This window comes from Betta splendens, chromosome 9, assembly GCF_900634795.4.
Source record: "Betta splendens chromosome 9, fBetSpl5.4, whole genome shotgun sequence".
In the NCBI taxonomy this organism is placed as follows: Eukaryota; Metazoa; Chordata; class Actinopteri; order Anabantiformes; family Osphronemidae; genus Betta; species Betta splendens.
The window spans coordinates 1,077,727-1,105,478 of NC_040889.2; the positions used below are offsets into that span (position 1 = coordinate 1,077,727).

Genomic DNA, 27,752 nt, shown 5'->3' on the forward strand with positions numbered 1-27,752 from the left:
CCAAAACACCAGTGGTGCGAAGTATGCAGCCATTTGAGCGCTACGTTTCTGTACGAGGTTCTGGAAGGCTCGTTTGTCACACAGCGAGACAGAGTATGAACAAATACACTCGCTCCAGCACGAGGCCGGCGGAGGCGTCGCTTTGAAAAAGCGAAATCCTCAATAATTCTTACACTGGAAATGTTTTTCTTGGCGCCTCCATGGAACCGACTGTTTAGTTAGGAGTTAAGCACAGTTATCAATCAGTGAGTATCTGGTGCCTGCGCTTTGCCTGAAATGTTACATCAGGGCAAAGAAAAGATGAAAACAGAAGTTCAGATTTTATACAGATCTTTATTGTTCGTTTTCATTAGATACAGCTTGTGGCAAGTCACTCGCCTCTTTCCTTTTCCTTTTTTTACCATCACAATGACAAAACATCCAAATAAAACCTTCTTCATCTTCCTTCCCCTACTTACTTTTCCCATCAATAACACTCGCTTGAGTTTCACCTTCTATGAGAGAGATCTCGCATGAAGTCATGCAAAGATCGTGCTACGTCTTCTTCCAAACCAAACCATCACTCGTCTCTCCTTTCCTCAGCCATCTCACAACGTTCTCTTATCCTCCACATATTCACATCAGTCCATCAGTCCACGACCAAATCTACACACAAGACGTGACACTGAAAGGCGCCAGTTGTCTTCCATTTCAGTAAAGTCAGCTTTTTCTGTTTTCTTAAAAAACCAACATGGCTCAGTTCAAAACTTTGTTTTAAAACAAAATGCTAATCTAATCTCTTCTCATGATTTTCACGAAGATTCAACGTGATTTTCTTGTTCTTTGTACAATGGGATGGTTAACTGCCATCTATTATGGATTTATTACATCTGTTCATTTATGGAATGTATAAAAATAAGACCTATTTTCTCATTGATTAAAAAAATCACAATTTTACAGAGAAAAGCGTAGCTTTTGTGTTGGACATCTTTCTTTGAATGATCTTGTTTTCGTGCCTCCTTAACATAACTTCACCTAAAAGCTAAAACAGTGCTGCTTTACGATACCTAAAACAAAAAAAGGCTACAATCATTTTCAGAATATAAGACTTGTAAAGCTTTCATTAGCCCTTCCCACACATTGTGTAAAACAACGCTTAAATATCAAATTAAAAGTAAACAGGATCTTGATGCTCCGCGTCTATTGTCAGGAAACCCAAGTGATGACACGCAGGTCATGAATCTCCCTCTGCTTCTCAGAGTCAACAGAAGCCGTGCACGTCTCTCTCTACAATACTTCTCTGCAGGAATCACTTGGATGGAGGGGGTAAATAGCTGCCAAAGAGGACAGTAACAGAACACTGTTGTAAATATTACGCACGCACGCAGACACACATAAATAGTTTATCCGTTTGGGTTTTTAACATTTATGTACAAAGTGTCCACCCATGAAGTCCGTGTTTCCAGCTGCCCCAGCTCACACCATTGTCTCTTTTCTCTTCCCTAAAGAATACAAAGACCTCTTGTCCTTTTTGCTTTTGTGTGATAAGGATGAGGAAGGAGGGGACGTTGGGGCGCACGGCGTCGGCGGCGCGGACGCCGAGCGGGCCGATGGGGGGGTCGGGCTGGAGCCGTTGCAAGGTGAGCTGGGGGCGGACTGCGAGGTCAGCTGGCAGTTCTCGTCGCTCTCCTCCATGTGGATGATGGCGGAGGCGGAGGACGGGCGGCGCTTGGAGCGCGCCGGCGAGCGGGGCGCGGCGTGATCCCCGAGGGGCCTGTGCACGGAAATGGCGCTGCGCAGGCAGTTGAGCCACTGCTGCTTGTGGAAGACGTCGTTGACCTGCAGCGTGTGGGACTGTGGCTGGTTCGGGTCCTGGGAACGCACTCGGAAAATGTTCTTGGCTGCGCAGAAAAAAAAGGCATTTATTTAAATGATTCGAGCTGTTGAATGGGACACGACGCAGGTCCATTAGGTAAATGTTTGAGCCTCACCTTTGTCTGCGTTGCTGAAGGCGCCTCTGAAGGAGCCGCCCATTCGCACGTCTCCATCCTGCAGGTCCTCAAGCAGCAAGTCCTCCACGGGAATGGGCTGACGATACACCTGGAAACACTGGCGCTCGTTCCTGGTGACGGGCCGCGTCAAGACCAACAGCTCGGTGAACAGGAACACGTGAAGTTTCTAGAAAAGCCAAACAGAGGCACATTAGAAAGGCACCAATGGAGGATTGAACCAAAGGCGTAGCCACCACTGGGAAGAGCCCTGGACTCACTGTGCCGCCCTTGTTTCGCAGCTCTCCGTGGCACAGCAGGCTTTTACACTGCTCAATGCGAGGGTCCTTCTGCCTGTCGTCCAGGTACTCCAGCTTGTCAATGTAATACTGGCATTCAGACTCTCCCTTCTTCATGTTGATGTCGGACAGAACGCCCTGCATGATGGTGATCTGAAAACACGAGGAGTCAAATGAGTCAAAACAGTCACACGTGACAGCCGGCATCTCGTGAACAGGGCTCTGACGTACCGCTTCCTCCAGGCTGGCAGCGTCTGGGTGCTCTGCTGGAGTGTGCTTTAGTATCTCTTTGAGTAGCAGTGGGTACTTGACCAGACGGGAGCGCGGGATGTCCAGGAAGCTCCACAGGTCCAGCTTCCTGCTGAACGGGGACTCCAGGCAGCGCTGGAGGAAGTCCTGCACCCGTGGGTCCTGTTTCTTCTGGTCCAGCAGAGCCTTGGCCGCCAGCTGGTTGCTGCAGTACTCTTTGTAGGCATTTAACCTGGGCAGCTGCAGGAGCAGGAGGAACATTTAAAACCGATGCCAAATTCTGAGAGCTGATGATGAAGATGATGATGAAACTCACCCAGCTCACAACAATCTGCCCAATCTGGCCCACGGTGCCGTCTGAGCCCGTGGCTTTGGAGAGCTGGGCCAGCAGGTCCTCGTGCAAAGGGATGTAAGCGTCCAGGTTGCCGAAGATGTGAGTGAGCTCCTCCTCGGACATGATGGAAAGCTTGAGCATGGGGTCGTGGTACGCCTGCGGAGATGGACGGCCAAAACAGTCAAATAAAAACATCCCAGCAGGCCAGAGTGGGCAGCTGCTAAGATTAGCTCGGCGGAGCGATTCAGGGCTACGGGAGAGGGCGGAGGAATGATTCCTGTCTTTTTATAGAGCCTGGCTCGGCTGTGTGGACTCCTGCCAGACCTTGATTTAATCTGTTTGCTTTACAGGCTCTCTCACTTTCTCTCTGCGCCTCTGAGGTTTAAAGAGCACCAACCTTGCGTGCAAGCTGGAGGTCCTCAATCAGGTCTTGTTCTCCACGAGACAGCTCAAATATGGCCTGGAGAAAAGCAAAACACGTCAATCAGCATCGTTGTATTATTTTAACCAACGGCCATTAGACCAAATGAGATTTCTGCATCCGCTCGCCACGATGTCTGACATGGAGACAAGTGTAGCAATCAGTGTTTTTTCGAATGCATTTCCATGCCTCACCTCTTGGCGCTTGATCTCCTTGGTGGAGAACGTGCCCTTCCGGTGGATGTCCAGCGTCTCTGACCACAGAGTGCTGTTCCTCCTCTTAGGTGGTGTAGGTGCCGCTGCCTTGCTGCAAGGCTTCTGGGGCACACCCGGCGCCTTGCCATCGCCCCGGAAGGAGGCCTGCGGGTGGGAGGACAGAGGACAGGATGCGCGTTAGACGGATGCAACTGACCTGCTTTCAGTGCTATAGCAGTGCTCTCGGTCTGCAGGCTCACCTGGATGGTTTGGCCGAAGCGCCGGACGGCCCCATTCCTCACCGGAGATATGAGGTTGGCTAGCGACGTCACCCTGCCGGGAGGACGGACTCGCTTGGTGCTGGGTTCCTGGAAGGACAAAAGCAAACGTGAGGGAGGCATTCATTCATTCAACAAAAAAAGCCTGAGCAACATAACATGCTTGCTTGTGATTTCCTTGTGATAGAACACACCAAGTCAAGTCGTAAATAATCATTATGGCCTCCACTCCCCGCTTCAGGGCGAAGAAATTGGAGTAGCTGGGGTCGAGCGGCAGCCAGACAGACTGGCGGAGCAGGCAGAGGGAGAAGGAGGCCGTGGAGCCAGCTGCTGCCTCCATCATGTGAGGAGCCTTCATGGCATGACGCTGCTGTCAGCTGTTCAGCCCCCCCCACGCATCCCTGCTACTGCAGGAGCCGGAGGTGGAATCTGCTGCAGCGCATCAGCAGCAGCAGCAGCAGCAGCAGCAGCAGCAGCAGCAGCAGCAGCAGCCCTTTAACAGCCTGTTCAGCAGTGTGAGGACGTGTGACAGTGTCAGGGCTGTATTAAACATTGGTGGCCTGTTTTATGACCCGTCGAGCGGTCGTAAACAGACCCAATGGCCCGCGTTCCCCCTTCCGGTATTTACACAGCGGCAGCGTGGCAGTGGGGGAACGGCCTTGTTTACGGCTGCAAGTCGAGACTGGCTGTTGGAGACGCCTCGCGTGAGAGCGGCACTACACCTGGGCGAGGTGACCCCCCCCCCGAAGGCAGGCGAGCACCGAGAGGAAGAAAGAAAGAAAGAAAGAAAGAAAGAGAGCTGCCTGGCCTTGTTCCAACAACAACAGGCCACAGGAATCAAAAGAACTGAACATCTGAGGTAATGGTTTCATCCCACAAAGCCTTCAAAAACATGACATGATGACACACATACAGGCTACATCACAAACTTCAGACGCATGTGCACTAACGAAGAGTTCTTGCTGGAATCCAGCCCCCAAAAGTTGCTTTTGTTCTTGTGCTAAGAAAGATTTTATCTTGGCTCAGAGAATGTGGGAGAGAACAGAGCTGCGATTGATGCCCGGCTCCAGCAGACACAGCTGTGAAACAGCTCAGTCTGCTGTGATCCGAGAGCTGCTGCGGTGGAGTCATGGTCTGATGTGGTCGGCGGGTCTAAGCACTGGATCAGAAATGGCCAGACAGCCTTGAGAAATTAGCCGTCCCCTCTGGAGGCCGGGCCACAAAGAGACGCCATGTCGACTGCTGAGGCTGTGCTTCACGTTTGTCTGACACTAATGTCTGACCTTTTCAAAAGAAGTGCGCGGGTTCAAAGCGCGGCAGCCGTTTGGCGCGTGTACCTTTGGGAACATGGTGGCAACAGGGCACTGAGTCCTGCCTAATGCCGCAAAGCAAGGCAGCACAGACAGACAGGGGAAGCTGATATTGGCAGGAACTCAGCGGCGCGACTGACTCCAGGAAAAAAACTTATCAGCAGAACAATGAGCCTCCAGACAAACATATTGTACAAGTCGTTGTCTCCCTAAAGTTGTCTCTTAATCCACGATAACAACCTCATAAACTTCGAGTGCGTTTCCCAAGGGGATTCCACATGCCCCCCCCCTCCTGTGCTTTCTGCCTTTGATGTAACCTGTTGTGCGCTGCCAGCTAAAACCACAGATGTGTCCCTGTGATTACGGCTCAGCCTGAGATCAGGACGGAACAGCCAGACCACAAATGGAAGCCGAGGTCAGCACTTCCAGAAAAACCTCGATGAAGAAGAAGAAGCCTCGCTTTGTGAACTGTTCTTCCCCTTTACTCAGAAGTTTACGGTCAGCGAAGCCACATCTTCCCCAAAATCATTTCCGAAAAAGAGCCAGGCAGACGTGAAAAGGGAAGGAGGCACAAAGGGCACGCCTGGGTTTCACCAACGCTGCCCCCTTGGTGCGATTTGCACCTAAATGAACTCATAGGCTGAATTTGCATCGAACCATTAGAAAGTCAAACATGTTCTATAGGAGAATGCATCATCTGCTTCCCTGCTGGTGGTTCTTGACTTCCACCCCCTGTCCTGACCTCCACACATCACACAAAGGCCAGCGCTACCTGGTGACTCGCATATGTTCCCACAGTCGCAGCCAATACACAGCGCTTGCTTCATGGCAGCCAGGGAAGCAATCATTAACTTCTCCAGGTGAGGCGGTTTCTTAAGGGTTGTTCTAATGGCCCCAGCGCAGGGTTCAGAGTCTCACCTTACAGGCACGCTGAGAAAAGCACACACACACGCACAAACACTGTGTGCACAGCGAGATAAGACCAAGGTTGGGCGCTGATTCACTCCCCCAGTGTCACTCAAGATATATGACTTCATATCAACAGGTTCCGCTCAAACATTGGTAAAAACCAATAGAGCAAGTTATTTTGCATCTCACCTCTAAGTCTTTGTTGGCCTGGTTTTGGGAGTCTATCACTTGCAGAGTCCGTTTGATAGGCACCAAGCTACCCAGTTCATCGTAAGCGACCATAGCTTTCAGCAAAAAAAAATAAAACTCAATCCTTTTTTTAAATCCAGGCAGGTTAGTAAATCCACTCCAAGGGCCCAAAAAGAATAAAAGAAAAACTTAAATAAATAAATACACTCCCCCCAAACCTATTCTCCTACTTTCCTCATGGGTCAGAGCTTTGTTAAAGCTCCCCCTCACACTCACACTCACTCACACACTCTTAAACTCTGAGGTAAACCAAGGGGAGAGGAGCTTTTTAACCGGAGGAGTGGAGCTGGAGGAGGAGCCTGTGCTCGGCCCACGAGGCTGAGGATGAGGCAGGACCGGGCTTGTTCTTTCTTTACCAGAGAAGCGGCACTGATTCACACACAGTGAACACTTTTTTAAGACATTGTGAGAAAGTGCGTTGCTCAACAACAAGAACTGAACTGCTGAACTGCAGCAGTGACGTGGACAAAAGCGGAGGAAGGATTAAATAATATCGCAGCTGGTTTTAAAGTCACCTATGAAGTAGACTAGACACCTCTGGGAAGCAGCTTAGCTGTGACTTGGGACAGAGTTTCTGTGAAATCAGTGCCTGCTAATAAAGCAGTTAGATGGCAGTTAGTACAATTAGGGCGGTGATTAACAGAACAACACCAACATAAACACAGGTCTAATTGTAAATGCACAATCATGATCGTAATCGTCCATCAAATGTCATTAAATGACTCGTAGATTGATGCATCATGCATCTTTAAGTGAATGTTTAATCAACGTCTATCTCTGCTTCCTACACTTCCAGTATCAGGTCTCAAGTAGGTGGAAGCTAAATATCCAATATACTTTAAAGCGATAGGCCACAGAGTAATGGTTTCCTGGCTTCTGCTTGTTTGCTCATTAATCAAAGCTCTGTGCTGTGATCTGAGTGAAGGTGCACCCTCTGCTCTTTGTGTCAACCTCTAACAGTCTCCTCAAATGAAACGGGGGAGGTGATCAATTAGAATATCAACAGGGACAGGGGGAGGGAGGGGGCACAGCAACACACAAGCCAGATGTTTAAGCCGAAACTTGTGTACTGAGACCCTCTAAGGGGGGTAGAGTGCGACTGGCGGCCCATATGTTAATTAGTCCAACAGGGAAAAGGAACAACTTGTTGACTAGTTTCTGTAAAGCTAGTAGTCGCGTGCACACCCAGGGAGCAGCCTCCACCAGGCAGGCGGAGGGACGACCACGCCTGCACCCATTTGTGCACAGCTGCTGCACAAATGTGCAGCAAGAAAGTGGAGGTGTTGGGCTTGATGGAGTGCCTAATGTGTATGTGCTGCAAGTAGTTTCACTCTATGTGTGTGTGTGTGTGTGGGGGGGGGGGGGGGTTAAACAAATGGACAAGCCTGTTCATGGCTTCACTTCATTCTCTTGGATCAACATGGAGGTGAGAACCAGCACACAACACAAGCTTCGTCTGTGTGTGTGTGTGTGTGTGTGTGTGTGTGTGTGTGTGTGTGTGTGTGTGTGTGTGTGTGTGTGTGTGTGTGTGTGTGTTCGTGTGATGCTGATAGACATGTGTAGATGTTGACACCTCGTCCTTTTGGGACTCATCTGCTGCAGGACTGTGCATGTGATTTGGGTTCATGTGAGTGAAAAACATCAGAGACAAAAGTATGCAGACAGAGAAATTAGAGGGGATCTCATTAAAAGTGAATGAGCGTCTTGGGAAGACGCTACGTACAGTCCTGGTGTTACTCATCCCTTATGGGGAGACCTAGGGCTGAATCAGCTGTACATCTGGCCAAGGCACTATAACAACATGGCTAGACCTGCCTGCTCCAACCACACACACGGCTTGTCTGAGAGTGCTGGAGTCAGATGAGTCATGCGACGAGTGGTGGAGTCCTCCCGCTGTGTGACCTCTGCCGTGCCAGGGACAGCCTGAGTCCTGAGGGGCACAGCTCGACTTGGCTTTCATATTAAAAGTACAGAACGCACAGACTGATTCCACAGTTCTGTGGAAGACACTGCACAGATGACCCCTAGACTTTACCGTAAGGCAGGATGACGATGGAGCCTCTGCTGCCCCCTACTGGTCCAAGTCAGCAGCAAAATGTGGGGATTCATGAAGTATATTTAATAGTATTGATTCTTTCATACTTTAGACACAAAATAAATATAACGGCACTGAAACTCATACAAAAACGTATTCAAGTTATTTGTTATTTAGAAATTGTGCACAATCGAAACTTGCTGCATGTTTTTATAAATCCACATTATCCATGGAAAGGTGTTGTTGTTCAATCCAATCCCCCACACCTGTAACCTTCCATTTATCAAAGCCACCGGCAGAAGCCTGACAGGATGACTTTATATTGACCTCGGTACAGCGACACTTCAACAGGAGCTGGCTAATGGCAGAGCTGCAGAGCTGGTTCCTTAGCTTTTAAAACAAATGTTAGCACAACTCCACTGTTCATATGCAGCTGCTGTCCATTTGTTCAATGAGCCAAAAAGCAAAGTAAGATGTAAATGTTTACGGCATGCAATATTTTATCAACATGAAAGTTATGTTAGATGAAAAAAATTGTTTAATAACTTGATGATGAAATTTAAACAGCAATAATAATAATGGTAAGGTTTAAAAAATGGCAATAATTTGAGAAAAAAACCTTCTTTCTTAATTAAGTAAGTTGAGAACATTCCCACAGACTTTAAGTAAATCACTTGTTGCCCTCAGGTGTTTTCAGCTCACCAGGGGATGAATATTTGATTCGGTTCTGCTCATATAAACAAAGACGACACCCTGAGGTTGGAGATATCTAATCATACACAAGCCAAAGAAACAATGAGATGCATTGATCTCAAACAAGACTACGATGGTTACTCACTGCATGTTTTTCAAGATATTTTTAGTCAACGTTCACACCCAGTCTGTGCTGGTTGCTAGCAAACACTGCAGCAGGTAACCAAGACGGAGAGCGAAACCGCAGGACAAAAGGATATACTGATAGTACTCCTGCTGGCAAGTGCACCAACGTGAACACTCCATTTTCAAGGCATTTGTCATGGATCGCTCAAACAGGGATGTTCTGTAGCTATGGGACAGGAGCAACACTGAAGCACTAGTTTACAAAGGCAGAGCTTTTTGAACAATTCAACATAGCGGCTGATAATTTAACCCAAACTAATTATTGTGTATTTGTGCAAAAATACAATCTTTCAAAATGACTAAATTTAATAATAAAGCAAAAACATGCGTCAGCCTTTTACTGTGAAATCAAAGTACAGTCCTGTTCACAGTAAGAGTCTCTTGGGTGTGACCAGACAAAGCCTATATAAGTTACTCAGGCATACGGGAAGACAGGAAGCAGGGGACAAACATGATGTAAATGAGGAACCATGGGAAATTGAGAAAATAGATCGGCTTGGAATTGTTATAACAAAATAAAGTCATTTGTGAGGTTATTATCATTATACACCATATAATCTTTTTTAAATAATTCAGTTTATGTACAGTTACATGAGGAAAGTTTATTTATCATCAGTTTGTGTTTCTATGGTCATTTTTGACAAAAGAGCATTGGATTGTTAAACATAACAATAATTCAGACTGTAAGTAACAACTACTTTCATTACTTACTTACATTACTACTTTCATTAGAAACAGACTGTTACGTAATCATTGATTTATTATTTTGGGCAAAAATGCCAACAAACAGTTATATTTCCCAACAGACCATGGTGATGTCTCCAGATGTTTGTTTTGTTCAGTCCAGCGCTTAAAAATACTCCTGTTTAATTTAAGTAGAGTGGTCTAGTAGCGTAATGGGTAAAGTGTAGGCCTGGGAAGCAGAAAGCCCCAGTTCGATGTGTGCTATGTGTGGCAGCCCCCCGAGGGGGCTCCATTAAATGCAGAGGACACAATTTCCCCAAGGGCAGATTAATGTGTATGTATCTTATCTTTTCTTATGTATAACAATGATGCAGACACCAATATTGAGTAATAATAATAATAATAATAATAATAATAATAATAATAATAATAATAATAATAATAATAATAATAATAATAATAATAATAATAATAATAATAATAATATAATAATATGGTCCAGTATTAATTGAGACACTATTTAAAAAGGATGCTACACTATTATTCTGACCACTCTGACTTTGTGTAGGCGTGTGCTAACACCCACACTCCCAACTGAGGTGCATTTTCCAACCTGGCCAGTCGTGCCTGTCAGACCTCTGCTTTGCCGTAGCTACCAGCAAACCCCAGCACACTCAACAAGCAAACAATACTGGCCTTAGCAGGATGCAGAGGTTTACCTGAATAGACAGTATAAGCCCAGAGCTAGTAAATTAAATCTGGACGTAACAAGAAATAAGAGCAAAACGTGACAAACCTTGTCTACAGTTTTAATTTTAGTAAGAGTTTGTAGTAAATCTGAAACATACAGTAAGTACATGAGGTTTCTGGCTAATATAGTTTGAATACGATCTCTTTTGATTTGATACATTCTGTCAACAAGGACATAAGAACAGCAAGCCCAATACAAACTATAGAAATAAGGATTCTGAGGAAAATTAATTATCAAATGGTGTTTCATTGTATTAGGACCTTAGTAGCGTACTTAGTGTGGCACTCTTGATTGTCACACTGAAGTCGCTGGCTGGGTATGGAGTATTTACCTTGAAGTCGAAGCTGCAGAGGCTGACTGCATCGCCGTCGTCTTTCTCTCTGTGCTTTCGCTTCTGTTGAGACAAAGGAACGAGATATTAGCCGTCACGGACACTCACATGAGTAGCACAGATCTGAAATACACATTCAATACACGTTGTTTCTTTTATCGGCCTTCTCTAAGTCTGCCTGAAAGCAACTGCCTACGAGACCAACTAACAGGCCTGGGGTTTTCTGCTTTGTGGCGCAGTACGCGTTTCTGTCTAGGAGTCGGGATCAAACCATCCTGTCAGGGGAACTTTTAACACCGCTGAATTGTAAAGCTACAATATACGCTGCTGGTCCTACGGAGCACAGGAAAGGCTTCATTAGACGACAAAAGCTTTCACACCTCCATGTGGACTGCCAGTAGGACAGAGTCAGTTAGCAAGTGAGAACAGCAGTCTAGACTAGACCCTAACAGCAGTGGGTGGCCCTCTGAGACCCCCCAGGGCCCTTACTGCAGCAAAATGCTCCAGGCTGGACACACAGGACACAGACAGCTGATTGGTCAGCAAGGTGAGGGCAACAATACAGTGACAGTGTGTGTGTGTGTGTGTGTGTGTGTGTGTGTGTGTGTGTGTGTGTGTGTGTGTGTGTGTGTGTGTGTTACGTGGTAAAGTGGGTGATATTAAGGGGCATTTCCTCTCTGACAAACAAACCTGTTTGTTTTCTCTTCCATAAAAATGTAGGAGCTTTTTGTCGCAGCCTCAACTAAATGCCTTTACATTTCCCCCCCCCCACAGCACAAACATTGCAGCAAATACCATAGTTTGTCTGCAGCAGGGCACACATGGGGAGTTTCAATATTCATAGTTAACATGGCTAAATATTGGGTAATGAAGAAGCCAACAGAGCATTGCTATGGAAACAATCAAAATATAAATTCATATTTATATGTTATATTATACTTTTTTAAAGCACTTTTTAATGTGATATGAACAGGTACGTTACTGTCAGCCCAAGTTGGTGAAATGGTGGTCAAATTAACTTCCTCAAACTTCATGCTTCTGATATTTTAAAGAAGTTTTTGATTTTGGCACCATGTTACTTTCACAAAAACTAAGTTCAAAAGGTTCAAAGGGTCTGACCGATAAATACAGGCAAACCTGCTTTAACAAAATAATTAAAGGTTGTCTGATCAGTACATTATGAGTTTCTTATTTAATTCAATTTCAAGAAACAAATGTGTTTAGCTATAATTGTTTACTAAATTCAGACTGATAGGCACAATGGCCAACCTAACTTCAACAGAACATTTTTAAAAATTGAGGGGCTTTTTTAGCACTTCCTGAAGCTACTGTGAGACAAATGCAATACTATATAATAGTCTTTTTATTCAGAAGCTACAAACACATTCCGGTCACTCAAATCCCCATTTTCATGGCCACTGAGACTGGAGTGCGATGTATGAAGTCATCAGCTCAGTTAGTGAAACATGAGTGAGTGTGAAGACTCCCTCCAATTTAAATATTGCCCTAAGTTTGGCTCTTACACAGGAGATAGAATAGGCAGCGCTGTAATCTGCGAACACAGACTCACAAAAAAAAGAGCCATCCTGTTCCTGTCGCCCCTGGAAATCTTTCACAGATGGAATAACACACGAGCCAAGCAGCAACTTGTTCAAACGTTTGGCTGGGTTTATCATAAATACACTGACTCAATACTCAGTACTCTGACCCACCCCCACCCCTCACTTGGTAGGTGTCTGACATTTCATGTGTTACAATAAAACGACAATGTGCACATAAATCAGAAACCTAAACAAACAGGCATGATGAACAACCTCCACGAAACGTTTACAGGCATAAGTATACGCGCATCGTCTTCCTGTCCACTACATACAGTGTCACAGTTTTGTATAAGCATCACATCATGGTATGATATGCTAGGGTGTACGTTCACAGTAAAATAAATCCACACTATGAACCTGCTCATTCAGATCCAGTCCTGGATTAGAGCCGAGAAACACACGCACACGGGCTATAAAAGGAGATAAGTATCAGCTGTGTAGGGCAGGAAGAGATAAAAAGTGGAGCAGTGAGATAAGATGGAGGTCTGCAGGGCAAATTTAAATATCTAAGGCCTTTAAACTGACCCCTGCAGAACTCCTCTACTGAAAAGTATATTGATTTAAGCAGGGAGAGTGAAAAATGAATGTTTTGTGTGGGGGAGTGTGACGTAGCAACATGCTGGGTGTAGTCAACCCCCCACCACCTTGTTGTTTAGCACTACCTCAGTCTCATGTAAATGACAGCAAACCATGTGCTGATAACAAGGGGAAGTGTTAAGCCGTGTGTTTTCCTGAGGTCATTCTTGCATCCAAAAGCTTTTATCAGGCACAGTGGCACTGTTGATGCAGGCCTACACATTTTTCATCTTTGAATATGTAATTTCTTAAAAATACATTGTTTTCATGCTGATCTGGTTGTGTTGTAACATGGTTGGAGGCCGTGTTATGTTCAAGCACCTGTGCTGGAACAGCTGATTTACAAGGCATACTTGGATGCTTTAGGCCTCAGAGGTATTTCTCCTGCTAAACCCTGCTTTTCTCAGCAGGCTGCAATGAATGTTAATCACACAACAACTCAAATCTACATGATTCGTGGGAGTTGCTATTGTTTTTGACTTCTCCCTTGTACCTATATGGACCTCTGGTCTCACACATTCCACACATTCCTTGGTCTGATCACTTCACACTTTGTTATTTCTCTAAGGACGTAATAGAGGCTGCTATCAGGACTAGAATATTAACAAATAGAGTAAAGACAGTGGATATTAGTCTGCCTTTTTTAATTTAGAGTAGTATTTTTATTTACTTTATACTACTTCTTAATCTTAATCTCTACCCTCTAGGTGATAGGGGAGTTCTTACCATTGGGCAATTTAGCACATGGCAAGCAATGAAAGGACCTCAGCCACTCTAAGACTGAACACTGTGGAGCCGCCTCGTGCCTCACTTGTTAGTCACTCTGGATAAAAGCAAGTGTCAAATGTGGGCCTGCTAAGTGTTTCCTTACCAAAAGATTAGGGATACTGACAATTCAGTCTGGCTTAATATATGGATCTTGGATCTATTTTCAAAGGAGATAAAAAAGGGATTCGATAAGATCTATCAAACCCAGTAAAACATCACAGGGAGCTAATAAAATATAGCAAAATTTTCATTTCACTTAACACATGTTTATCAAGGCACGAATCCAAAACGCTGAACAACTGAAAACCGACATCAAAGTACAATGTATCTGAGGGGAGGAGGAGGACAGGGGTTTGCAGATGATACAGCTGTACAGGGGTCTGTTTAAAATTAATGAGCATGCGGCACCTTGGATGAATTATGCGTTATCAAAGCTTTGAAATCCCGCTTTGTGCGGAATGCAGAGGAATCTTCAGACAGTTGGCTGTTAAAGAAGCCAGCCTCCCTTAAATATGAATTCCTGTCGACACAGACACGACCTTCCCTTAACAATTATCAGCTTTTTTGCACGAGAAGCCAGACACGACTCAGCAGCTGCCAACCACATTAAATCACATGGCCTAATTAAAGCTGGAACACTGCTTATCACCAGTCCTGAGGCCGACACCTCCGATCGCCTAAACTTGTTTTGCTTGAGGAGTCAGAATGCGCTGACTCTTACCGCTGTTAATTACACCCAACATTCCGCTAAACGACAGTCTGGTCAGATCTGCTCCACCCCTGGCATCGAGCTGGAAACCTGAATCACATTCTTGCCAGGACACAAAGGGCCCTTGAGGCCTTTGTGCCTAATGTAGTCTGAGAGAATGCACCAGGCGCCTGGGGAATGCTTGCCACGTGTCCTTCCAGAGTTTGGGGGGGTAACCCTTACCTACAGTATACATGGGTCTGTTCCAGCTAGGAGTAAAACAATCCACCACTAATCACTTCAAAATCCAAAGAATCTGTGCTGAGCATGTTTCTCAAAGCCTTGGCAGAACCTTGAGGCTGGTTGAGATAAGAGTGGCAGTGGGACAAGATTCTTCTGTTGTTCGCCTTTTGGTAATTTATAAATGACAGATGACAGAGAAAATGGAGAAAATTGAAATGACAACGTAATGAGGTCCACATGGGTTTGATAGATGAGCTAAGCACACCATGTTTACAAATTCAAATGTACAGGCTGGCAGAAGATGAAGAGAGGGGATTTCATTTCACCTCAGTTGGCTTCGTGTTTTAGCAGCTGTAAGGCCTGGAATGCCCACACTCTGCTCTGCTCTGCTCTGCTCTACGCTGCTGGCCGTTTGCTGTTTCTAATCACATCGCCTTATTTAAGGATGATTGTAAAGCACAAGCAGGTTCAGCCTTTTAGAATAGAATCCATTATGTTCCTCTGATGGTGGATAAGGATTGAGAGCAGCCTGCATTGTCTTTATCCAGTGTTTAGTTTTTGGCTACATACAGTAAGTAGCAGCCATCAGTCCCTCCAGGAGATATTAGATGAAAAACGAGTGAGTGTTGTACAATGTTATAGATTTCACTGCAAACAAATAGAAACCTGGTTACTAAGAATGTGAGGGGATTAGCAAATCCAAATTCTGTCACAAATTTGAAAATGTCTTTTTAAAAGACTGACTGTATTACTGTTGTAATAGTTTTTTGTTACCTGTGTTCAACAAGATAAGACAATGCTATAATTATGCTAACATAAAGACGTAATATGACAGAAAATTCTAGAAATGCCATCTAATGTGCCAACAGACTTCATATAATGATGACATCTGTATCAAGATTCCCTTGTTCAGCTTTTGATATGGAAATATTGTAAATGTTGACATAACTTTCTCTACACTAGCTAGAACATAACAAAATAATTTGGATCTACCTGAATATTCAGTAATATCTTAAATGCCATCATATTGCATTTTTTTCTTTTCTCCCATTTTGCACATTTGCAAATCCAAACACCTTTTCAATTAATCTCTAACTTTTCATTTACAAATATCTGTTCCTTTGCCTAATTTGAGGTCTTCAGTTGAATTACAACTAATTGAAGTTACATTTAAGGGAGAAAAGACAAGACTGTAACAATGACCCTGATAAATTCTCATGTTCGTCTACAGCACTGAATGATCTGATTTTATTGACAGTGCTTTTAGGAAAATCTCCCCAAGGCCCTTTAACACTTATTAAAACTGAGAGCTACATATTGGCATTTCACAAACACACATTTTCCAAATTATTTCATCACGATGGAAGCTGATACGCTGTCTTGGCAGGCAGTTTAAAAAAGTGACTGTGACTGTGTGGCTAATGACGAAACTGTAAAACAATGCATCCAAACAACATAATTTTTCAAGCTCAGCAAGAGAAAGAAAGCTCTAATAACAATCTGAAGAATTTCATTTGTCTTAGTTGACCATTTTTAAACTAATGCCACAAATGAGCCAAAGTACTTAAAGACGTTCTCTTCCAGTTTCTGGGTCACTTTGGACAGAAGCCAGTGAGAAGCTGCCATTTCTCACTGCGACAGCGCACTGCGCTATGGTTTCCGGGACCTGACTAATAGTGCGAGGGGAGGTTGAAAGCCAAAACAGACCTTTCGGGAAGAGGTGGTTGAGTGTGGTCCCGGTTTGCATGAGGGGGACAGGAGTCAGCCAGAAGCCAGCTCGGAAGACATGCCGACGGGATGCACGGGTAGCGATTGCATCTGTCATAGTGTGGCTGTGTGTTTAAAGAGCTAGAGAAGAGGCCTTGTAGTCAAAGTGTCCAAAAGCCTTTTACTCACCAGACTGTCCCATTGGGATCCTGGGGTAAGGAAGGTGAAGGAGCTTCCTCTTCGCAGCGACCTGTATGACAGTTATACAGAAGATGTGTTTATGATGGCGCAACGCTGTGGCAAGTTCAGATTACACAACCCTAAACCTTAGTGAGGTCAGAGCATTCATCAGATGATAAGACAGGATCTGTGATTCCAAGGAAAACATTCAACCCCTATTACCTACCACAGTCGCAGCATGATGTAAGCTGCAGGACAGAGGAGCTCAGGGCTACATGCTCAGAGAAGCTTTATGAACCAATAACCTTTCCCCAGACTCGAGACCCCCCATGACACTTGAACAGTGAGCCCTCACACTTAAGGGCACAAAGGGGGCAGGTTTGCCTATTTTGGAAGGGGAGGGGGTCCCACATTGGGACTAACTGGACTAAAGGTTCCTCCCAAACCAACCATGTATCCTGTAAATTCTTTTTATGTCAAACAACTATGTGTGCATTACAACATAGGGCCACTTCGAGGGCAGTTATACAATGCATCATGCTCAGCAGATAGATAACTGCAGAGCAGAAAAGAAGAAAAGCATCAAAGCAGATCAGTCTTGTGCCAGCGGAGAAATGCTTTTCCCGACGTATTGTTTCACGCTGACGAGAGCCTTTTCAAGGGCGCCTGCCTTACAAGGTTAGGCATCAGTGCCTGATTTATGAAACGAAGTGCAGTGGATGGATTACAAAAGCCACGATGAAGCCTGGACGTTTATGAGACCCCTTTGAACTTCCAGCAGTTGCAGAACTCTAAAAAACAAGTGCTATTCATTTAGGACCCATACTTCCTTATCAGCCCTGCGCACATGAACGAGACCCTCTCCTTCCACAGAGGGATAACTGCTTGCCTTCCACAGGGTTTGAAGTCAAACAATCCAAATCCAAATTTAATGCTAACAATTTGACAATCTCAATAACACTTTGCCTTGCTAAATTGTACATACATTCTGCTGATACAGAAAAACAAAGACAGCACTTGGGTGTTTGTCCAGTTATATAACCTTGCTCAAGGCCCTTTCACAATTAGCTCTAGTTTGTTAATACAAGAGTTCTACTCCAATAAACCTCATTAAACAATGGCACTTAGCGGACATGACAAAAGTGATTTAAAACCACCTACACTTTTTTATAACTCAGGCTTACACATGGTCGTAAATGTTGTCAAGTCAGTTTGGATAATATTAAAGATCTGTGTTTAGGTCAGTGGGGCCTACAAAACTTCAGCATCTCGAGAATGTTGAGCTGCCGAGAAGCACTTGTTGCACAGTTGTCTGGCTCGTGGAGCAAAGTCATTCCAGTCATACTGTTCCTGTGCTGCAGTCACTTTAGGTGACAAAGCAACTGTTCTCCTGCAGTCCAGTCAGCCTTACAGGTTCATGTTGGGACCACCCGTGTTGGAAATGTATTACTGATGCTACTGTCAGGTGTTGGGGACGAACAACAGGGGAGAAAATCGAGAAGCTTCCTGGGTGTCCTTTAGGCGAGTGAGGGGGTAAAAGGTCATTGCAAGTGCTGTTTGATCTTGTTCTCAACCCCCCCTTCGGAAACTCAGAATGTCCAACTTAAAAAATGACTTCTACTACTTCTGTTTATTATTTTAGAACTGTTCAAGGCCAGCATGTTTGTGCAAGAAATGTCACCTGTACAATGTAAAATTAATTATCTTAGTCATACAAAACAAAAGATTTCTTCTTTCTTCCAGAAGACTGAAATCCAGATGCCATGATTCAGCACATTGCCTGGAATGAGATACTTCACCAGCAAGATACACTCACTCGCTCGCTCATCTTCAGAACAGCTTCATCCTCATAAGGTTGCTGTAAGTTAGCTCCTATCCCACGGTGCACCCTGGACAGGTTACTGGTCCATCACAGGACCACACATATTCAGACAATCACTCACCCTTGCACAACAACATACGCAAACACAGTTACATCGAGTTGCTCTTCTACTGCTCCTTTAATGACCCATCTGCAATTTTCTGAACCTGGAAGAATTTGTGAAAGCATCTGGCATCACCCTACTCCCAATCAGTGACCAGAGCTGCCACAGGCCCAAACAATTGGCTCATCTTTCCTTGTATCGTGAGAAGTGTTACATTTTAATTTCTACTGTAAATGTTGCTTATGTGCAGGGCAAATTAGTAATGCAACAACGGCACCAAGTTTGATGTAGTAACATCTGCTTGGAAAAGACTGGTTTCAAGTAACAGAGGGGGTGGTAAAATCATACAGCAACATTTTGCTATCGGTAAAACAAGTCATTTGAGAAGTTTACGCTATTTGCATTACAGACTTATCATTAGTTATTGTCAATGAACGTTGTAATTCACAATAAATGAAAATGGTGACTTGGAAGACTTGTTTAATGTACTTTAGCTGTCATAAGAGACGCATGTACTTTTGTGGACGCAATGTTATTTCAGTAGTTAAATGTCACAGTGTCCCCAGTCGGATTCTGTCTGACAACTGAATAGTTCCCACAGACGAACATGGCTGCACGCTGGCTCCCAGTGAAGCAGAGGCTTCTGTAGAATGTACTGTACAGTGCTTCCGGAAGCACAACGTTTTTCATCATTGCTTGTTGCTGAATAATGACAATCGGTGTGATTCATTACAATAGCCACAGTGCATCAAGCTTAAATGACATTTACTGCATTATCTGGCCGAGAGCCAATGTGCTGGCTAATTTCTCACACTGAAGTTAAACAACTTGATCGCATTATCTCATGAGCTAAGAACCGGAAACAATTAAAACGTACCCGACCTTCCCTTCGTTCAGTTAACGCCTCACCACATAAGTGCGTAAGAGCGAGCGGTGCCAGATACAACAACGCAATAGTAGTAGCCAATTTAGGAAGTGATATTATAATGAAGGAGGTGACATGTCACGTTTTAATCCTGATTTTACATGTAGAGACTTCTATAAACTTGGTGCCCCCAGTATGTTCTGTTGTGCATCTTTTGCTCTTTGCGTGCCAAACAGAGCACTTGATATGGCAGCAAATGCATTATGTGATACCTTCACCCACTTGACCTGTTCTACTTCTCTATCATTGGCCAAGTTGTTAGTGAGCTCATCCCATGGGCCTGCAGGTAGAGTCTTTGAAACAGCCAATGTACGTGTGTACAGATAACAAATGCTTGCGTAGTCCTGGCAATCTGCCTGTGGAAAAATGTGAAACAACTACATTTTGTTTCACATTGTTCACAAACCTTGCTCTCAGCAACTGCTACACATAAGTAGCCGGGTGTGTTACATTTTTTGTGTATTGTAATGATCAGGTATTATTAAAAATCTCTTTAGCAAGATCATAAATGTCTTGTGAGGTTTCCCATCTAAGTCTCTATAAGCCAATGGTTTAATGCTTTACATGTTTAAATGTAAATGAAACAAAAACAAGGGGGCAATAGTCATTTTTGGTGTCCTTCCTGCTCATAGGTCTCGAGGAAAACGTGACTGATGAGTCAGTGCATCAGCCTCTCGGTGAGCCCTACCTTTGTTTGTAGAAGCAATGATCAATGCAATGATCCCCACTGGCATCCACAGGAAGTCTTTAGGATCAACTCACATGATGCATGTGCGCATAATACTGTTACTGTCCATTCTGTGGAACAATCTCCTCCTATGAATGTTGAGTTCAAAAGCTTGTTTATTTTGTGTGGCTGGATTCTGCATGTGCTTGGCAAACAGACCACTCCAAATGCCACTTCCAGGGCAGTGTCTGACTGCCAGCTTCACTTGGGAAATCAAGCCTTTATTTTCTCTCACTCAACTTTTTTTTCCATAAACCCTTTTTATGGGGGTCACATATTTGGTGACGTTTTTCCATGTTTGTCTGCGGAGCCAGTCGTATTCTGGGCAGGGCTGGGACGCTTTGGCAGAACAAAATGGAAAGCTTTTTCAAAGGAGTTCGGTATAAACGCTCCCAGGGGTTTATTATCCCGAACCAGATTGATTGCGTTCACATTAGCCATCAGCCTGAGAACATATGGGGTAAAAATATCTGCTGTTGATATAATTGGCCAACATGCCAACAAGTTAAAGACATTACTAAAGCTACGCAAGTAAAGAGTTACTGTACGTTTTGCAGTTTGCAGTTTCCCAGCACTAGGCTGTGAGCCATGAGGTTTTTTTTTGTAAATATGGTATAAACCATTAAATGGACATTGGCAGGTATCAGCTGTCAGTTATTAATTATTATACTGCACTGTTTTCAAACCGGCATTGTTTTTAAAAAAAAATGCAACCTCTGTTCACAGTTCAGCTCATCCCTCTGTTGATGCTTCGTTTCTGCATCACAGCTTTGTCCAAACCTGACTGTGGGTATTTGTGTCAACATGTCTTGATTTTAAAGCACTTAGATCAAGAGCACACTCAAGGGCACAATCAGGTATTACATCTTTGGCTCATTACTAAACAGGCAGTATAAGCATCACCATTAATATGGACAAAAAGGCTTAATAGTGTGAAGCCTTTGCCTCATAATATATTACATATTATATATTATATATATTTATGAACATCATTCATTCGTAGGAGCTAAAAAATATCGGATGCAGATTTTATATAGACCCTTAAAACAAAGATGAGACAAAAGAGGAAACGAGCTGAAACTGAATAGCAATATTAATATAATGGTAATTCACATGATTGACATACAGTGGAGCCACAGTGACACCTATTGGCGTTTGGGCGTATCAGAAAACATCGGCTTCCAATTTAAAACTATATGAAACAACATCACAATAATGACCACGCTATATCCCATGTGGGTAACAGTAGTAGCTGTTTCTATAAATGACGTCACAGGCACGTGACGTGTACACGTTAGCTTACCTACAGCCTCTGACGCTTTGCACAGTTGACTTTAGCAGTATGGATATTTATAATAGGGCGGTTTTAGTGAGCGTGTGTGTGGACAAAGCATCACATTACAAAAACAGACTCACCGCACGTTTGCTTTAATGTCGTTCTCTATCTTGGGCTCCTCTTCATCTGTTGGGAACCTCCTCTTCAAGCTCCATAAACTCGGCCGTCTTTTCGGCTTCTCTGTCGTCACCGGAATGTCACCGGTTTCAGCCATTTACAATGTCGGTAACAGACGCCTAATTATGCATTTGAAGAGTTGAGCCAAATGACAACAAACTTTACTACAGCAGCAGAATGTCGTAACTACGTTTGAATATGGCGGAAATCTATTATTTGGCCAATGCGGAGTCCAGAGAAACCCGTCGCCAGGATATTACGCCATGTGGGCGGGGCCAAGAGGAACGCTAATATTATGGTGTAAAATAATATTTTTATATACAATAATTTAATATACTGCATTTAAATATTAGAAAATCTGGTGTTTTTCCACAATATTTAATAACATAAGCGAGTGGTATAAGAAGGTTGTTTAAAGAAATATGCTACAAAAAGATCTATCCTATCTATCAACTCATCAGGTCTGGCAGCATGTAAAGCAATTATAGACCAAAGGTTTAGAATAAGACTAATCTTGCGAGAGAACATTATTTCAGCTTGAATAGTTAGTTTCATGGTAGCTTTAATTTACCTTTTTATGCTTCTATAATCAGTAGCAAAAGAATGCGACCAAACCCTGCTGAGGGCAAAGGTGATCCAAGCCTGCCACACGGCAGCACAATAGCACATTTCTAAACAGATTATGTACTTCTTACATTGTGTATATAACTACTTGTACTCATAAAACGTATTAAAATAAACTAAACAGAAATGCATGGACATAAAGATACTAAAGGCATATACTGGTTGATCCGTAGCGTGTACTGTATTTGTATTACAGAAGAAAATACACTACAGGTAATAGACACTGTTCAAATTTCTATTTTAAAAGAGAGTAAATGTGTATTTATTATTACTAGTAGTAATAGTAATATGGTAATAACCCATTATTATACACATTGCATGAAACATATACTACAGGTCTGAAGGCAATTGATTACTCAATATCCTGCATTTTGATCTTTAATGCTGGAGTATTATTTTTATTTTAAGCGTGTACTGAACATGTGTAGAATTATGATTACTAGAAGCAGCTTCACCCAGCTTCAAGAAGCACCTGGGGGTTGTGTCACTTGAGTAAGTGTAGGAAAACAAACAGATAAAGTGTGACAAAGTGACAATCTTGTCATGAAAGACTAAAGATGACAAGAAATCAAGTGTTCAGTCACACCAACACATATATCTATTTGTAAATGTCAGTGTGCAGGTAAGGAGGCTTTAAGGTGAATCAGAATCAGCACATCACAGGGTGCCAAACAGTAAACCCCCAATTCATTCAAAGCAGATTGTGGAGGAGTATCCCCCTCGTCTGTCCAGTCTCTAGCCTCCTCCGTCGACTTTTTAAGAAGATCCCGCAGCAGCAGAGCAGAACCCACGTTAAGACATAAGACGATACATGCCTCCTTAACACTGTGAAGAGGTAGGTAGGAGTTATTATAGCTCTATAATCACGTCAACAAGGCTGCTGGTGTGTCTGAGCAGCACCTAAGCAAGCCGCACTTACTGCTTAAAGAAGTTCTCGGGTCTTTTACAGTAGTGGCCAAACAGGGGGAAAAGGTTTCTGGTCATGTCGAACTGAAGCTGAGCTGCTCCCCCATCGCTGAAATGGTTGGACAGGATCACCTGAAACAGATACAACTACGTGCTAAGCCGGCGTCACTCCAGCTGTTGTGTCACGCCAAACTTCACAGCACAAACGCAGACTCACATCTTGGTAGAGAAAGTTGTCGAGTCTTTCGGCCAAGCCCTGCCAGGCCAGCTGGAACAGAGACAGGCTGAGGACCTGATGGAGGTTCAGCAACCTGTCCCGCACACACAACATCATGGGACACGCGGAACTGGACAAAGTCATGGTGGACTGGTCGTGCTGGGATGGTAGGGAGAGCCACCTGAAAATCACCATTGACTAACCTTATTCTAAGGCCATGCCAACACTAAGGCACTGCAGCTTCACGGCGCCAAAGTGGCTGGTGTTCCTACTAAACTGATACAGCTACTGTGGCCCGTCACCTGTCTTGGCAGTATGGTTTCGCTTTTTCTGTGATTTCCCTCATGGTCCACTCTAGCAGCCGTCCCATCATGTCTCCCTTTAGTCGATCCAGCAGAGCCAGCAGGCCTTCGAACAGAGAGCCCTCCAAAGACGCCAGGCGACCCATTTCTATCACCCCGACGCCTGGCACCGCCTCCTCACCGAGTGAAACTGCAGCCTGCTGCAGCTGTAGGAAGAACTGAGGCACCAGAGGCAGCTGGTGTTAAACTCTTGCTCAGGTTCATTATTTATTAGCTAGATGATTGGGATATGTTTCTCAAACAACAGCGACTCTACCACTGTGATCAGATCTAGTCAGATCTACTTACATGCACTATTAAAGGAAACAGATGTCATAGTCTGCACATACCACATTGTCCCCCCAGTCTGTGAGGATAGTGGAAATGTAGTTCACAGCATTGAGAATGGCACAGTACCGGGGACCAAGTGGGCAGCGTGACTCCTCCTTCATTACCTACACAGGAAACCACACATGTAAATACATTTTTATTTCAGTTAATAACTGTGTAAAAACCACTAAAGACACAAAACCATACAATTAAAGTAATTCAAAAGGATCAAATTACAACTACTAGTGCAGCCAAAGTGTTTTTTTTTAAAACACACATCCAATCAAACTATGGTTTTTAAAACAACACGCTTGCCTGATGCTTCTACTCTATAGCACAGTAAACATTTATGAAGTAGAAAAACACTAAGAGCATTTATATTTATATTTATATTTATATTTATATTTATATTTATATTTATATTTATATTTATATTTATATTTATATTTTTCGACTTCAGGTTTCATAATCATTGGGGAGGCACCTCCCCATAATCTTTCTTTGCTTACTTGAGTGCTTTTCTATATTGATTCAGTCAGTTTTACCTGGGTGAGTCGTATGCGGAAGTCATCCACCAGTTCTCTCTGTAGTCCCAGAAACTTCAGCTGTGCAGAGGGACAGGGCAAGGCCCGGTAGCGCTCTGAGGACAACAGAGCTGAAGCTAAAGGACCTGCTGACTGATATGTACAGTCCTTTGGTACAACCAGAAAAAGTGAAATGCAGCCTTACCGGTGATGACTTGTAGCAGAGTCATGAAAGTCTCAGCGCAGTCTGGAGCTTTCAGCTCGTCCATATCACTGATGTCTTTGTATTGGGAGCTCCACGCCCCCTCAGCTGACAGCATGGCATCCATCTTCTCCACTGCCACTGCACACCAGGGAGAACCCAGGGTTAGAAGGTTCTGTAGCCAGTTACACTTTGTCTCGGCTTTGTCAGGCAAGATGCTGTGCTCAGCCAAAAACACCCGGCAAAGGGAGAACCTCACAGTCAGACTCAACTGTAGACACTAACTTGTGTGGCTGGGCAGCCAACTTACTCTTCCTTTCCACCGTCAGCCACTTCAGAAGGATGGAGTCATCGAGCAGGAGGTGGAGAAGACCGGGCAGCACTGCTGGATAGGACTGGTTGCTCCTCAGCTCCTTTTCAAACTGCAGCACCTCCTCCACCAGGTGACAGAGAAGCACATCGTCGTACAGTAGCTTTGAAGCATCGCTGGCCACCTTCTCCTGGACTAGAGACAACAGGCCGCGACACAGTTCTACCTACACAAACACATACCCACAAGGCGTTGTTGTGCCAAGCTGAATCTGCAAGGTGCATTCTGTTGATTCATTCATTATAATTGCGTGCATAAACTGTGACATACAGAAGTACGAGTTGGACTGGTCTGGGTCACCTGTTCGGACTATGCTCAATGAGAGAATCATAGATTAACAAACCCTGGCACTGATGGAGACCCCAGCTCGATCCATAATAGGTTGGATCTTTTCCTCCATGAACGAAGAGCTGTTGCCCATCCACATCAGAACCTGTGTGAGGTACCACTCTGGCTGAAAAACAGAGGGCAGGTAATGAGTGTCATGTTGACTGGTTTCTACTTTTATCTTCAATGGGCTCTCCCTGGTTCAGTCATTGTGGGTGTAAACATATTACAAACATGGGTGTTGCAGTTTAGTTTGCTCAACTTGCAAGGTTTCAAAAAAATGTGTACTTTCTGTGTGCAAGATACCTTGCTGAGGGAGTTGGTCTGTCGATTTCCATAGAAGTGATATCTGAACCTCTTGCTCAGTGGCTGGAGCATAATCTGGACGGGCAGACAGAGGGGAGGCGCTTGGGAAAAAGATGTGGCTGAAGACGTCATCTGGGTAGAGGGTACAGCCTGACTGGATGCTGAAGCCCTCTGAGATATGAGGTCATCGCTGCCATGGGGATGTTAAAGAAACTGCTTCTCCTTCAAGATGTGTTGTGTGGGGGGTTTATATAAAATGATGAGGTTCTAAGGACCTGGAGCATGTTCTACTGTGTAAAGGACCAAACAGGAGGATACGAGGTCTGCAGCGCAAGCAGCTGTGTGACGAGCAGGTCCAGCTGGCTGGTGACCTCCTGACTGTTGGCCGCAGGCGTCAGGGACTGAGTGGGCGGGGAGAGGATTGGCCAGTGGAGCTGAGTCAGCACTTTCTCAAAATCACTGACGAAAAATTGGAGAGCGGGAAGTGCATCAGAGAAAAGGCGAGAAACAGCAGATGTCTCCGATGCCGTACCTGGCCAGTCGGTCCTTGATGATCTTCTGCCAGAAGTGGAGCGTTTCTCGGAGGAAGTCCTTGAGGTGACGGCATGCGGACTGGTTGAGCCCAGCGTCCAGCGAGGCCATGCTGTCGACCGCTTTGATGGCTTCCCAGACGCTGCTGGTCATCAGGCACTGTTGAACTGCAGCACTATGAGCACACGACACCAGATACATCACATACATACACCAGATACTGCCTCTGGATGCTCGAGGCAGACAAAGGACACATTGGGGCACAACCAATCAGCTGATTCGACCTAACCTGAGACTACAGCTGGACCAATAAAATGTCAGGACAGTTTACTATGGCCTAAACGTGGACTCACTGCAGAGACGAGTGCGTCTGCATTTACAGCGCCATCTGAAGTCATAATACATTTTCCATCACACACAGCTTACAGTACCTGAGCTCCTCTATATGCTGGAGGCATTGTAGGTATTTCATATGCCGCTCTATGATCTCCACTTGCTTGAATGTCTGGCCAAAACGATCCATCCACAGTTCTGCCCCCTGTAGGTGCTACGAGACACAAAAATGACTTCAAAGATGGTGCAGACGTAAAAAACGAAGCATCTCTAAGGTATTTGTACCTGGTGCAGTTTGTTAGAGACCAGCCTCTCTCTCCGCAGCAGCTCCTCCAGAGAACATCCGGCCTCCTCAGCAACAGCCAGAGCTGCAGAAACTTTAGGAGGCATAGAGCTGGACACACTCAGAACCTGAATCACACACGTCATGACGTCACTGCTCGTGTTCCACACGCTGCACACTAACATTTAGAGAGCGTTCGATTTCCCTTATCAAACTTAATAACGTCCATGCTGTTGTTTCACCTGTTCCTCCAATGCGATGTTTTCCTCTCTCAGTTTTTCCAGCAGCTCGCCGACTTTTTTTAGGCATTTTAGGTCGCTGCCGAGCTCCTTGTTCACAAACTCCACCACAAAGTCCTGGAGTCCCTCGGAGCCTGCTGGCGAAGATTCGGTACCGTGGCTGTTTTCGTCATCGTGGTTTAAACGAGTATCTGTCAGTTTACTAGACATTTGGTCTCCCGCAGTGGGCGCCGCCATCTTTTCTCTGCCGTGATGTCAACAAGAGGGAAGCGCTTGATCTACGCGTCTGTGCGGCCCGCGGTGTCCCGTCCTCGACACATTCCTGTCGTCATCTGTACCTTCAAATAAAGCGAAGTTGGTACATACGTTTTAGTTACCCTGTTTATTCTATTATGTGTTCCTGCAGTGTTGTTCCACCTAAACCACCTCTTCGGGGCTCTGTTGTGAAGAAAACAAGCGCTCATTTCTACTTGCTTATCAAAGCCATAACACGTCATCATATGAGGTGGCACGGTGCTGCGTTCAAAGCACCCGGA

At 44.6% G+C, this 27,752-nt stretch overlaps 2 protein-coding genes and 1 long non-coding RNA gene across 4 annotated transcripts; 1 reads left to right on the forward strand and 2 right to left on the reverse strand.

Annotated features, from left to right (window-relative positions):
- Window positions 1-313: 313 nt before the first annotated feature.
- net1 (neuroepithelial cell transforming 1) lies at window positions 314-21,876 on the reverse strand. Of its 2 annotated transcripts, XM_029163457.3 has the most exons (11): window positions 21,647-21,876; window positions 16,663-16,723; window positions 10,891-10,953; window positions 3,725-3,832; window positions 3,465-3,629; window positions 3,247-3,309; window positions 2,832-3,005; window positions 2,498-2,755; window positions 2,249-2,419; window positions 1,971-2,157; window positions 314-1,880 (listed from the first exon to the last, which is right to left on the reverse strand). In XM_029163457.3, the coding sequence occupies exons 1-11, from the start codon at window positions 21,778-21,780 to the stop codon at window positions 1,456-1,458; spliced, it is 1,809 nt and encodes a 602-aa protein (XP_029019290.1). In that variant the 5' UTR covers window positions 21,781-21,876; the 3' UTR covers window positions 314-1,455. The 2 variants fall into 2 exon arrangements, with proteins under 2 accessions (XP_029019290.1, XP_029019291.1); XM_029163458.3 differs by lacking the exons at window positions 10,891-10,953; window positions 16,663-16,723; window positions 21,647-21,876 and adding an exon at window positions 6,151-6,456.
- On the forward strand, window positions 7,580-18,647 carry LOC129604643 (uncharacterized). The gene is made up of 2 exons (XR_008695698.1): window positions 7,580-7,636; window positions 18,397-18,647. It is a non-coding gene; the product is annotated as an uncharacterized LOC129604643 (long non-coding RNA).
- Window positions 21,877-22,469: 593 nt separating the features above from the next.
- Window positions 22,470-27,669, reverse strand: rint1 (RAD50 interactor 1). The gene is made up of 15 exons (XM_029163849.3): window positions 27,220-27,669; window positions 26,980-27,105; window positions 26,793-26,908; window positions 26,363-26,536; window positions 26,149-26,289; window positions 25,831-26,020; window positions 25,541-25,651; window positions 25,138-25,363; window positions 24,831-24,968; window positions 24,647-24,741; window positions 24,122-24,226; window positions 23,733-23,950; window positions 23,431-23,611; window positions 23,227-23,345; window positions 22,470-23,132 (listed from the first exon to the last, which is right to left on the reverse strand). Exons 1-15 carry the CDS (start codon window positions 27,451-27,453, stop codon window positions 22,919-22,921), a joined length of 2,388 nt encoding a protein of 795 aa, XP_029019682.1. The 5' UTR covers window positions 27,454-27,669; the 3' UTR covers window positions 22,470-22,918.
- Window positions 27,670-27,752: the final 83 nt, after the last annotated feature.

What these genes read in the sequence shown, in the direction of transcription:
- net1 (XM_029163457.3), bottom strand. Translation starts at nt 21,780, where the DNA reads ATGGCTGAAACCGGTGACATTCCGGTGACGACAGAGAAGCCGAAAAGA. An exon ending in GACATTAAAGCAAACGTGCG is followed by an intron (nt 16,724 to 21,646) that starts GTGAGTCTGTTT and finishes ACTGTCATACAG; the next exon opens with GTCGCTGCGAAGAGGAAGCT. An exon ending in TCTGCAGCTTCGACTTCAAG is followed by an intron (nt 3,833 to 10,890) that starts GTAAATACTCCA and finishes TTGTCCTTCCAG; the next exon opens with GAACCCAGCACCAAGCGAGT.
- rint1 (XM_029163849.3), bottom strand. Translation starts at nt 27,453, where the DNA reads ATGGCGGCGCCCACTGCGGGAGACCAAATGTCTAGTAAACTGACAGAT. An exon ending in ACATCGCATTGGAGGAACAG is followed by an intron (nt 27,106 to 27,219) that starts GTGAAACAACAG and finishes TGTGTGATTCAG; the next exon opens with GTTCTGAGTGTGTCCAGCTC. An exon ending in TCTCTAACAAACTGCACCAG is followed by an intron (nt 26,909 to 26,979) that starts GTACAAATACCT and finishes TGTGTCTCGTAG; the next exon opens with CACCTACAGGGGGCAGAACT.